General features: G+C 38.6%; 2 protein-coding genes across 2 annotated transcripts in view; one reads left to right on the top strand and one right to left on the bottom strand.

Moving 5' to 3' along the window:
- LOC126187899 (synaptic functional regulator FMR1) overlaps positions 1-5818 on the bottom strand; it is a 232578-nt gene extending 226760 nt beyond the window's left edge. Inside the window, 3 exon segments of the mRNA XM_049929253.1 lie at positions 3440-3593; positions 5129-5181; positions 5740-5818. Of these exon segments, the coding sequence (XP_049785210.1) occupies positions 3440-3593; positions 5129-5181; positions 5740-5790 (258 nt within the window). The 5' untranslated portion in view covers positions 5791-5818.
- A 127-nt stretch (positions 5819-5945) lies between these two features.
- Positions 5946-13541, top strand: part of LOC126187888 (WD repeat-containing protein 44) — a 144925-nt gene continuing 137329 nt past the window's right edge. The window contains exons 1-2 of the mRNA XM_049929242.1: positions 5946-6085; positions 6249-6417. Coding sequence (XP_049785199.1) covers positions 6018-6085; positions 6249-6417 — 237 coding nt within the window. The 5' untranslated portion in view covers positions 5946-6017. The remainder of the gene's footprint in view (positions 6086-6248; positions 6418-13541) is intronic.

Here is a 13541-nt window from a genome sequence, read left to right as displayed (position 1 = left end):
AGATTAAGCTTATCCATGTGGATATTGTAGAATCCCGTGACTAATGAAATAAAATTTAACTGTAGACACCTGCTGTCAATAGCAATATTGTGCAAGATATGTGTAAGAAAATATTTCAATGATGACAGAAACACACTCTTTGAACACTTCCATTTGATAATACAGAAAAGAGCACTTACCAAAAATATTTATTTTGTTTGAGACTGGACACTAAGCCAGTTTTCACCATTAACATGGGCAATAATCAAAATGATATGCTATCAATAAATTACTATTTCATCTTAATATCAGAAATGAAAACAAATCTAAAGAGCTTCTCCTTGACAATTACTATGCAGAAGAGGTGGTGGGTTGGAATTACTAACATCTATGTATCTTTATTCTTTTGTGTAATAAAAAATAAACTTAGAAATGTTCAGACTGTAACCACATGTACAAATTAATTTGCAATGTGAATGTCGAAGACTCATTCCACGTTATGATCCATCATGCAAAATGATCCATGGAATATGTAACCAAATGATCACAGACAGAACAAAATTTGATTTCGCTTAATTATGACTGGGATAGTAACATTGTATGGTGAAAGTGAGACTATTAAAGCTGATGGCATAACAAACAATGGATGCACTGAGTCCATCTGTGTAGAATACTACAGCTGACCAATTCGAACTGTCACTAATGCACTGGGAGGAAGGGGCAATTTCATAACACTGTTCTGAACTGTAAGATAGTCCCTGTCAACCATACAATTGAAAACTGTTACTTTGTGCCTAGATGCAAACACAGTATGATGATGATTGTAGTGGGTGTGTGATTGGAGAAGTAGTGACGTTCACTGCTACGCTTTGGGCGGCTTGGATGTTAACACACAATGTCTTACATTTATGAGTTCACATGAAACAGTGAGTCCATGTGCCACATACTGCCATTGGCTGATGGAAGGGGAGCAGCTACTGCCATGTTAAGGTAAGTTAAAATGCTGTATCTGGAGTTTTTGATATTTACATATTTTACCACAGAAGTACGCAATTTACTTGATAGCCAGCATTAAATGTATCTCTAACATGCATTAGTTTTAGGACGATTTGCTGTGTGTCTAAGTGTTAGGCTATGTGACAGTAACTATAAACGTTACATTTCATTTCATCAGACTTCAAGCATACACTTAATTTCAGTGCTTTGATTGCTTTGTGATCAGTGATTACAATCTTTCATCACACAATAGGAAATCCTATCCAATTTTAAACCTCCCACCCAGTCAAATGAAATCTGCTGAAGGGTGTATTGAAGCTCAGAACACTATCAATCTGTGACAAAATGAAAAATTAGGTCATAACGTCAGTATCACTACTATTTTTTAAAATGAAAGTGGCATCATGTTAAATTTAGTGCAGCCGAAGGTCCAGACCAGATTAGGTGGTAGCTTGATTTACGTACCAAGATTAGCTATTTTACTGAACACAAGTTCTGATTAATCTATAATGTAACCTAAGGTTGGCCAAAAAGGTTAAGTTAGGTAGGAATTTGGCAAAGCCAATGAGAAAGTCAGGACTTTTTATATATTTCGCACACCATAGTTGTGTCCCACTGGAAACACTTCTGTGATTTTATGTATGTGTTAGTATTTTCCAATGAAAACAATCAATTTGTCAAAAATTGATTGTTTTCGTTGTTATATTATCCCATGTGGCCATCATTCCTTCTTATGTAACCCTCGTCAGTCTTTGTAATCGTCTCTTGTTCAGACCGTCATCTGTTTTCTACCTCATGCGTTAATCTATTCATTCAAAAAACAACCCTCCAAAAAACTTCCTAGCACACCACTGGTCACTTAATATTATTCTGGCCTGGAATGTATTGATCGGCTACTTTGACAACACTATCACTTCCTGAAATCCTCCCCTGAAATTTTACCCACCACACCTAGAACAGCTTTTTGTTGCCCTCCTAATCTCTGCAATATTCTTGGCAGACCCTATGCTCCTTTGGCACCCATCTCCCTACCCTATGGCTCCTACCACTGTGAATGTCCCCACTGCAAGAGATGCCCTATGTACCCTCCTACCACCGCCTATACGAGCCTTTTAACTGGCACACACCTGTGAAACAACAGGTCATACCAGCTGTTATGTAAACACTGTTTGGCCTTTTACATCGGCACGACCACCCCCAAATTATCAATTAGGATGAATGGGCACAGGCAGAGGGTTTATACTGCCAACATTCAATATACTGTTGTAGAACATGCTCTAAAACATGACAATTGTGACCTCTGTGCCTGTTTCACCACATGCGCCACCTGCATTCTTCTCCCAGACACCAGTTTATCCGAACTCTCAGGTGGGAACTAGTGTTACAACATGTCCTCGGCACTCGCCACCCAAATGGCCTTAATTTATGTTAATTTCTTCCTTCTCAGCATATCTTCACAATAACTACTGTTCTTCACTTTGTTTTAGTCTACATCTTTCGTTGTCTTACCTATGCATTTTTCACCACCCACCTCCCACAACTATTACGTACAATTCACTTAGCTTTTCACTATTTGGCTCGTGCACAATGTTTAAGCAGTCATCTTTGTCTTGCATTTTACTCTTATCTTTAAGCTCTCAGGTTTTCAAATCTCATCCAGTGCAGTCTCCAAGAATCAATCATTCTTTTTCATCCTGCCCAGTAAGTTTCTCCTGACACGCAATTCTGGGTGACTTTCCTGAAATCGACTCTGCCTAGACCTCTAGTCGTTCCCCTTAAACCCTTCCACCTCAAGGGAACACTGGCTCCGAAAGCTTGGCTAATTATAACCTTTCTGTGGGGCTTCTGCCACCACTTGGTGGGAAGATTTTCTTATCTATCCAATTAAATTATGCTCCAAGACATTAACAACACATCCAACATAAAATTCCTAAATTCACACAACTTCTACCAGTATTTCTTAAGGTAACCCATCTATTCATTCCATATAACACTTCAATCATCAATGGGATGGCTGCTTTTAACATACTAGGCAATTTAATAATGCAAAGATCAGTGCACTTCCTAGTTATCAATAACAACAGGGCACCTCCAGCAGCCATGTCAAAATTTAATACCTTCATGGCAATTCAAGTCTCTAGCCTAATTATTATGAACGGGGACAGCAGTTTAACTAAAAAATGTAATGACATACAATGAGAACCAGCCTAAAGAGGATTAGCAGTTGAAAGATGGCTCAGCTTGGGAATAGAAAAAAATAAGTACTTTCTTACAACTTACGTTAGAATTGCAGGAAAGTCAATACTTGTTGAAAACTTGACATTATATTTGTTAATTAAAAGGGGACTGCTGCTTAGTTTTCACAATGCAGAACGTTAACACTGTTCAATAGGGAGTGGGACAGGGAAACCACATATTTTCTCAACTGTTTACACTTGTTTTGCAAGAAGTATAGCTAACTTACCTTTATAATTGCTTTCCACCAACCACACGCTTCCTGATCATTGGCCCTCGAAAATACTTCAATTTCCTGGTTTTCAGTGAAATCTGATTTGCTTGTGGAGTCATCAGGTGGAAGCCGTACTTGCGAGAATGGAAATTTTGATTCTGGCTGCCAACTGTAATATGATATTTTTGTTATCAATAAACAATAAAAGCTAGTAATCACTCAATTCAAAATCTTTGGGGTGTTCTGCAAAAAAGATAATTACCACAACTTACTACCAATAAAATAAATGAATACTTTTAAATGTTTCTTCCTACAAATTTAAAACACACACACACACACACACACACACACACACACAAAACACACACACACACACACAATATTTAACTTCTAATATAAACAATCTATACAAGTTTGAAAACAAGCATAGGCACAAGGTCCAATTGCTTTAATATGGAGTACAACTGATAGATTCTCTAGCAAATGCTGGAACTGATAAAATTACGCTGAGAAGTAAGACTGACTTACACAGAGCAAAACAACATTAGTTACCAGCCAAGCCAGTGTCCAGCTTGTTACAACACTATCAAATGACATCTTCAGTAACTGGACCTCTCTCAACCTGCAGCAGCATGTGGCTGCAACATTTTGTTAACCTATATAGTATATAAAAAGAGATACCAAATGGCAATGTTTAGCTGTTTATGGCAACAAACTGAAGCTAAGAAATGTGTAAAGCTGTTTCAAGGCAGTGATTATGAGATAAGGAAGTTGTCACTAGACACTGAGCATCTGTATGAGCAGTAAATACAACCACAGAGGGAAAAAACAGATGGTGGTTAAGCTAGGAAGAATAAAATGCCGTCTCACAGTTGTTAACGTCTTCAATTGGATGAGCTTCCTTCTGTCAAGGGCCAGTATGTCATCCTTTGATTTTCTTGTGCACATGATTATACAGTACGCCTCTACATAACAAAGCTCATTTACAGCTTGAAAATACATTGACAAAGTCATCTCTCATAAGATAAACAACAGCCATGCAATGCAGAAATAACTTCATAATGCAGAGGCACCACGACAACTCCATTGGCAGGGACTGAGAAAAGCAAGCAACCACAGTGCACTACCCTGACCCCCCCTCCCTCCCCCCCCCCCCACACACACACAGTAATTACACTCAAATATAAAACACCCAGTTAATTCCGTTATTTACAAAAGTCGAAAAGGATTCCCTGTAATGCATAACAAAGAAAAAAATTTCCCTTAATTATTCCACTTATGAATCTAAAAGTGAACCTGCATAACTATTATATACCACGACAAAGGTACACATTAACTCAGTCAACAAGGCAACAATAAAAATAATAATAATAGTGGTAAACACAACACAAAGTCTAAATGTAAACAAGGTAAGAGACTTCCACGTACTAACTGTAACGGGGGTACTGTTATAGATCTACCTTTTTCCACTTAACACAAACACAAAACAGTTTCACTGCCAACACAAAAATAAAAGAAATACTTACATGCCATAAATTTTAATTTTGATTCCTATTACGTAATTAATGACAATTAATATTGATCCCAACTGCTAGCCCTCGCATAACCACTACAATTTGTGCCCAGTCACAGAATCCAAACACAGGTATTTGCTTGTTGTGATTAAGTATAAAGCTACCTTCACATATGTAGAAGTATACTCACTCTTTCTCGAACGCAACGGATACTTCCTCATCGAAAATGTCTGTAACGAAGGCCTGAAACAGAAAAGTGACAAAAGTTTAGTTTCCAGTAGTCTACTTAACGAACACGCGTCCTGCTAATATCGCTTGCGAGCTGTTTTCCGGGTCATGGGATTATTCGTGCAATTCAGAGCTGATTCATTTCTGAGGATGACAGTAAGAGGCACGTTCTTGACACCGTAAAATAGCTTATAACCAGAACTTCATCAAGACTAACTTGTTAGGTTAGAAGAAACAGCAAATGCTGAAGTAAGCGCACGTCTGAACTACATAGCACACACAAACCAATATACGTCTCTTGGATAAAACTGACCTTATTTACCATGACTTTAAGGTGCATTAGCATTTCATAATGCTTAAATTATTCCCTATAAGACACGCGCGTGTAAAATCACGCCCTGTCAAATGGGACATGGCGTCCTAGCCGCGTTCTCGTACCACTCTTAAAACGAATATTCTCCGAAAGTAAAAGACATACCGGTAAAATATTTTTTGGGAACATATTTGAAATTTAACTGAATGACCTGCAATGGTGCTTCTCTCTACAAACGACATACTTTATACAGTACAAACCTTATAATAGGCCCCATTCTCGCCGCATACTTCAACTGCAAGATCCTCCATCTTACTTTTGTACCATAGAAACCTTGGGTTTGAGGCTATATCGACATTGGCCAATCCTACTTAAATAAGAGAATAAAGATTCTTCCCTATTGGTCAGTCACACTGTTCCAAAGATAACTGCAGAATTTCCTTGCTCAGACAGTAGACAGTGTATATGTTTCGCGTGTGTTATGACATTTTTGGAATGGTTGAGTGTATCATATGATTGTTAATAAAGTAATTATAGAATGTCTGTTAGTAGTGATTCCGAAGAATTTTACGACGCTGAAGACTTAACACCCAGTCGACAATCGAGGTAAAAATAGCAATTGTCATGAAATTGTTTTGTCGGAAATGTATCAACTTTATAACCTGTATGTCATTGCTGGTTTCATTCCCCACGGTGTGTAATATTCCACTTCGAATTTTGGCAAGCTGATTATAATTTCATAGCAATATCATATCCTCGTTTGGAACAGGAAAATCAAATCTACCAAGGAAGATGATGTTATCCCGAGAAGTGATTCTGAAGGTAGTGTTTTTGCTGCAGAAGTCAAAAGAAATTCTACGACAGAAGAAACAGCTTCATCTCGTAAACTCTCAAGATCAGTACCCAATGACGAATGTCAACAAATCCCAGAAAAAGATGTAAGGATGAAAGCATAATAACTATATAGTGAAGTTTTGTAATTTGATGTATTGTAACGTTGTTGGATGTGTTGAAACTGCAATTTAGCTGTTTTATAGGTATCTTTTCCAATATTTTTTTCGTAGACATCTGATTACGGTAGCATCATACTTGCCTTCACAGATTAACGTAGGCACCAATTTTTGTCTTTGTCATAGCTTTATTAGGTGGTCAATGTAACTGAGAAAACACAGCTGTACACGCAAAAGAATCAGAATATATCAGTAAGACTCACAAGTTATTCTCATACAGTGCTGTCATAAGGTTATAGGACCTGAATAAACAAATATTTCAATTCAAAGTTGGAATTTATGAGTAACAGATTTATGTGCTGTAATTGCAAAGAAAAACTCCGAAGACCCATTATATGCTGTGGTCATCATTTTCAACACATAGGGGGAGTTCAGTAATGAATTAAAGAGGCAGTTTCAACTCCAGCATTAGGCCTACATGAAGGTTGATTCCGACTGCAACATAATATTTGTTTGCAGAGCACTATTCACAAATCAGAAGTAATAAAGAAAATTGGCTGCTGTTATTTAGTTTTAGATGCAGTAATGTACTCCAGCCTTCACATTCAAATTGATGAAAATCTAGGAAAGTACATAGTGTAGCAGTTGCAATTACTTGGCTTGTTTTTGTGGTTATTTCTAACTACCCTTTTTACTGTGGTTTTGTCAAAGGCCATAGCTTGTTGTGATTGCAAACTGATTTGTAGGATAGCCTGAGGTCTAGGTTAGGTTGAAATGAGACAATTTGGTTATGAGTTGAAGCCAACAAATACAAATATAAAATAAAAGTTGTAGTAGCAGATTGATTTTTAATATAGTCTGAAGGCTATTATTATGATATACTTAACACATTGTTCATTATAAAAACTAACACTGCAAGATTTATTCAGATAATCTGGATTACATAATAGAAAAATCCACATGAAGTATTTTGGTGCATGTTTTGTTCATATATTGCATGTTAACCATGAAAAATGTGAAGTGGGAGAGGAGGCACTACACATTTTTTACAAAGCAACTTACAAAATCCAGTTTCTCATATTAATACTAGTTTGAGTTTTGGTACTGCTATACAGGGTGAAGCGAAATTCGTGCACTCAGGCTTCGCAGTGCAACTGCTCACATGCCAGCAATAAAAAAATGTCTCTCACAAAATTTCGTTCGGCGAGTGCATCCGAAAGAAAAGGGACTTTAAAAAGTGGCAACGTGGCAACACTGTAACCATATGTAAAGTATCTATCTGTGTCCACACGCATTAGTTGTGCTGTACAGTTGGTGCAGTGGATAGAGTTTTGTGTTAGCATGTAGGAGGTTGAGGGTTCGATCCTAAGTTGGGGCACATTGTTTTTATTTGCTGATTTCATTCTGACATTTCATACTGCAATATACACCATTTCTTAGGTCACATGTATCCTAAGTTATAACATTTTGTAATGCTTAATGTAACAAATAAGTGGTTAGACAAATAAGAAATAGACAGTTGAAACAAATGACCTGTAATAAGTCAGCATAACTACAAAAACAATATCAGTTTCAAGAGGCTAAAGACGATAACACAGTACAATAACGCAACATCTACTTGTTGTTTATACTACATATAGTATGAGCACTCAGATGTCACACATTAGCAACCAGTGAATTTAATGATGTCCATATTAATGACCGCATGACCTTCACGACAGAATATGTAGTACTCGGAACAAACGGATGTTCAAAGCGATCTCCCTGCACGTCCAAACATTGCGCAACCCACCAGATCATACAGCTCTGGATGCTTCACAGGAAGTCTGCATCCACAGTAACAAGAGCAACATGAACACACACTACCAATTCTTCCACATTTATCGGCGGAGTAGAGGCCATCTGCTCCTTCAGGTGTCGCCACTGGAAGATATCCAGGGGATTTAGGTCAGGTGAATGTAATGGCCATACAACTGGACCTCCATGTCCGAGCCATTTCATTGGAAATGTTCTGTCCAAATACCGTCACACAATTCCAGAATGTGGAGGTGCACCATCAGCTTGGAATCATATCCTCTGCCTAACATCTAGTAGAACATCTTCCAGCTCATCAGGCAGAGAGTTTGAGAGGAATGCATGGTACCTTTATGCAGTCGCCTGGTCAGGCAACATGTAAGGGCCCAAACACCTATCACCCAATATTCCGGCCCAGACGTTGATACGAAAGCGAACTTGATATCCACGGTCACGGATGACCTGCGGATTAACCTCAGAACAATAGAGGGCATTGTGCAAATTGAAGACACCATCACGGGTGAATACTGCTTCATCTGACCATATTACGGTGTTAACAAAGTCATCATTGGTTTCCTGTTGTTGTTGGAACCATTCACAGAATTGCATCCGCTGATGGCGATCTGCAGGATGGAAGTGTTGCGAGAAAGCATTGATAGGGGTGCAGCCCATGCTTGTGGAGCATGTGAACGACCTTGAGCTGCGAGACAAGCAGCTGCCTTGCTATGTATACTTCGCTGAGGTTCCTGATGCATGACCTCCAGAATAGCTTTCTCAGTAGCTGGAGTACGGCAAGTCCGTGGACGACCTGTTTCACACAAAGGTGGAAGGAGAGAACCTGACTCCCAAAGGCGCATCTCCAGATGGCGAAACGCATTTTTATGTAGATGGCGTCGGCGAGGATATCCAGCAGCATATTCATGAGTGGTAACACCAGCCTAGTTATCAGGTGCGCCAAAGACCAGAAGCATATCCACATATTCATCATTTGTGTATGCTGTACGTGGGCCACACTGGTTTAGAGGTTTACAATGAGAAAATTCAATATGTGTGTGCATGTTCATTGGAGTCTGTCATGAGCGCGTTACTGTGCTCGCATCTAGTCCCTGTCCAGTGGACAGTGCATACAGTATAAACACACCATCAGTCCTGCGTGCAGTTCCACCTAACACGCATTACCCCTCTGACGGATATTGTTCTGCATGATTCGTCCCAACACCGCTAATTGTAAAATGTTCGGTTTCTGATTACACTGTTTCGATGATAATAATAATAATAATAATAATAATAATAATGCATTGAGCTACATACTAAACAGCATGTGGTTACCAGACTCAATGTTGAAAGACATAATTAGTGAGACCATGGTGATAAGACATACAATTAGTAACCGAGTTTGGACGTTATTCGCAAAGCATGTTGCTAGTCCGACTGGTAACATAAGGCCCTAACGAAATGTAATGGACCTGAATGAGGCAAGAATAAAAGTTGGTACTAATCTATGGGATCATTTGGGATCATTCAGGTTTCACGTCTAGTAAATGGAGTGGTGCGAATAAATTCATGCCCGTGACTTGGAAGGGTCTTCTTTCAAAGCTGACCATTCTTCCATTTCTACGATTGTAGTATGTAAGGGCAAATGTTTTCTAGAGGACCTGCTGCAATCGCTGTTGACGATTGAGATGCCAGATACCGTACCACCTGGACTACATTTAGCCTACCAAATAAAAAACATATGCCTCAACCCAGGATCGAACCATCGACCTCCTGCATACTGACCCAAAACTATATCCATGCACCAACTGTACAGCACACCTAATCTGTACAGACAGAGGTAGTTACCATACATGTGGTTACAGTATTGCCAGATTGCCACTCTTTAAAGTCCTTTTTCTGCTGGATATACTCGCTAGACGAAATTTTGAGAGAGACTTTTTTTTTTTTTTTATCGCTGGCATGTGAGGAGTCACGCTGCAAAGCCCGAATGCTCTAATTCCACTTCACCCTGTAGATGATGTATGATGCGCCCTCCTAATAGCTGTAGCCTGTGTTCTTTGTTTATCTAAACCTTCTAGTCACCATTCCTACAACCGATTTTGTGTGTTTGTCTCATTGCATTTTGTTTCTTAGAATTACCATTACACACTGAAGTTCCGTGATGGGCTTTGCTAGTTTACCACTAATCTTATTATCACATATATTCCAGCTATTTTTTCTTGTTATGGGCATTATTTTCCATGTATCCACATTTATAAGGGACATGTCGTTCATTACACCAATTGCAAATTCAGTACAAGTTGTTGTGCATTTCCGTAGTCATGTAACAATAATACCTTCTTGTGGTGAACTTTTTCCCTCTCCTCATTAAACAAATGTTTGCATTCATATACTGTCTATATTAAGTTGACATCCTACACCATTGTAAAATGATGCTTGGACAAATAAATTAATGATACTGGTTCTGTTAGTTATCCATCTCCTTTTACATGCCAATCATTTCAATTATATTTACCATATCACTTTTCATCACTTAATTCAAATGTCCACTTTTGATTTCCTGTTAAGAAATTACGCTAGTTAAAGTGCACTTACGAATCTACAAGTTTTCCATTGCATGCTGCTGTTGGCAATTTGTTATCATTGGCTGTAGCCAGTGAAGTGATAGCATAGGACAACCAGTGAGAATCAGTGAATGTAATGATTTCTTTCTGCAGAGGATACAGATTGATTACTTTGTTTTCCATGTGGAGACAGCAAGATTAATTGATTGCTATTATTGATTTATGTCAACATGTTTATATTCACAATTATGTTTTTTTGAATGTCATGATTTCCTAGGTTGTGTGGTTAGGTTGAGATCTGATAGCACAGATTAAATTGCAGTGAGTGAAATAAGCACCAATCACATTTAATGTCATAATTATCAGCTAGGATATGGTAGCTACCTCCTCCCACCCTCCCTGGAGCTTTGGTTGTGATTACGCATTGAGCTGTAAAGAAACCCTAGGCCTAGGTTAGGTTAGAATGTGATGAATTGATTATGATTTGGCAAAGGCCATTAAATGTAAACACATAAAAGTGATTGGTAACAGATTGATACATAGCCTAATGTAATCTGAGGTCTGTGCTTAGTGTAAGTTAATCATCTAAGTCTACTTAGACGTCATACTTTCAAATTTGCCACTATTTTTACTACACATGTTGCATCAGTGTTTTCATTTGACATAATTTTAATGTTCTCACACTGATGGTTTGGAGCAGTTCCTTGACTTGACGTAAGTCCAGAGAGGTACCTAGTACTTGAATGTTACCTATGATATGTTTCTGCTACAACTCTTTTGCATTTGTTGGATTTGAACCAAGTGCTCTGTTTGTTTTTTGAATAAGTTATTATTGACTGACTGGCAGTTCCATAAAATGCTAATAATCTCTTAGTTTTGTTAATGAAGTTTGGTAACCATTGCCCTTGTAATAACATTATGGTGACTAGTCCTTGCCTCTTGCCAATATACCCAGGATCTGAAGTATTTCTCCACATTTAGGCTGATGGACCTGTTGTTGAAAGCAGTTGTTTGAAACTTATTCAACAGTACATAATAATGCTGTTTGTCCATAGTACCAGTAGTGTATGTGTTCGTTTGCTAGTCAGTACTTGGCAGATTAGTGAAAAAAGCTTATTTGTGATCTGGACCTGTCTCCTCAATGATAGTACTCCTACCCACTTCAGTGCCACCCATGGTACCTTTTCGGCCGTCAGTCTTATGATCACTTTCCAGAATCCCAGGGCACAAAGCATAGGGTGCTTTGAAGGGCCTAGAACACCATCTTGGAAGTCTCACAGCCTTTCTTTGTTAATCATCTTCCTGTTGTTAGTGGGCTTGATAGACTTCTTTTTTTAAGAAGCTACCCAACACTGCAGCAAATAATTTTCAGCTTTCTTCATGTTTACCAACAAAAAATGTTCACTTAATGGTGATCAGATTTCTAACGCGCAGGAGTCTCAAAATTCAGGTCAGTAAGTTAAACTAATAAAGAAATAGTAACAAAGTTCACAGATGGCTAAATAACTGATAGCTTCATATTGTAACAGTTGGTGCTAACTGACTAAGGAGAACACATCCTTTATGTGCAGATTTACATAGTGGTTAACATGTCAGTAACTGGGCACAGACTGCAAATTATATATTGACACATATAGGTTGTTAATGATTTCAGTACTGAGGCCTGACTGGTAACATGTTGTTACCTTCTCTCTTCTGGGCACTGAATGACTGACTGGCTGAGGCTTTGTGTGCCACACCTAGTTACAAGTGCACATAATGTCCAGAATTACTATTTACTGAACTATAAGCTTATTACATGTTAGGTAGTTGTGATTGCAGGTTTTCTTGACACATTCCAATGATAAAATCTTCTATAGTGATCTTCTAAGTGGTGGTATAGTCTTGTCACAATGTTTCAATGAGTCTTGTACCCATCATCTACAGGCAAAATGTTCCGCTAATCTACATAGCTGCTTGACCACTGACCTCATCTGTGGGTAGCCAATAATAGGCCTCTGGAAGCAGGTGCCGAACTGGTGGTGGAGGAATGCAGTGCGGCCCTGGTGTCAAGCATTGAGTCCCAGCATGTGTGGCACCTGTCCATTCCTGTTCCATTTTTGTACTGTGGAATCCAATGATGTGCTGCTATCACAATTTATTAGGTTGTTGTACAGATGTGTTTTTACCACCTCTTTGACAATCAAGTCCTAGAACCTGTTGACACAGCACGACTTCATCGTTCATTAGAAACTGAAGGTGTTTTCCTCATTGATGACATGCTCTGTACCCTGGACTAGTCTGTCTGCCACAGTCAAGTATTGCTGATGTGTTCTGCATGGTGCTGTGAAAGGCATTGCTGTGTCGGTCTGATTTATTGAATCCCATATTCGCACTCAATATTGTTAGTGCCTGGTGTCCATGATCCTAGTGGGTCTTTGTTCAGGTCAAGCATGTCCTCAGTTTTTCTTGTTGCATGGGTAACAGTCATTATATTATGTTTCTCCATTATTTTTGTGATCTTTGCTGTCAATGACATTACATAAGCATGAAAACTACACATTTGGCTTCTTCTTTATCTGGTTTGTCCTCCCTCCTCCTATCTACCTTTAGGTCACATCTAATTTGCATTTTGTTGTAACCATTTTTGCAGAAAGTTTCCTGCAGGTACTATAACTTACTCAGCAAGCAATTCCTGTAGCAGAGGCGCCTCACTCTATGTACTTCGGTATTTGGTAATGAGTTGAGTTGCACTGGATGTTGGCAAGTCCAAGCATT

The sequence above is a fragment of the Schistocerca cancellata genome, chromosome 1 (assembly GCF_023864275.1).
Source record: "Schistocerca cancellata isolate TAMUIC-IGC-003103 chromosome 1, iqSchCanc2.1, whole genome shotgun sequence".
In the NCBI taxonomy this organism is placed as follows: domain Eukaryota; kingdom Metazoa; phylum Arthropoda; class Insecta; order Orthoptera; family Acrididae; genus Schistocerca; species Schistocerca cancellata.
Note: the sequence above shows the minus strand (reverse complement) of the source record. Positions and strands in the feature narration are given on the sequence as shown.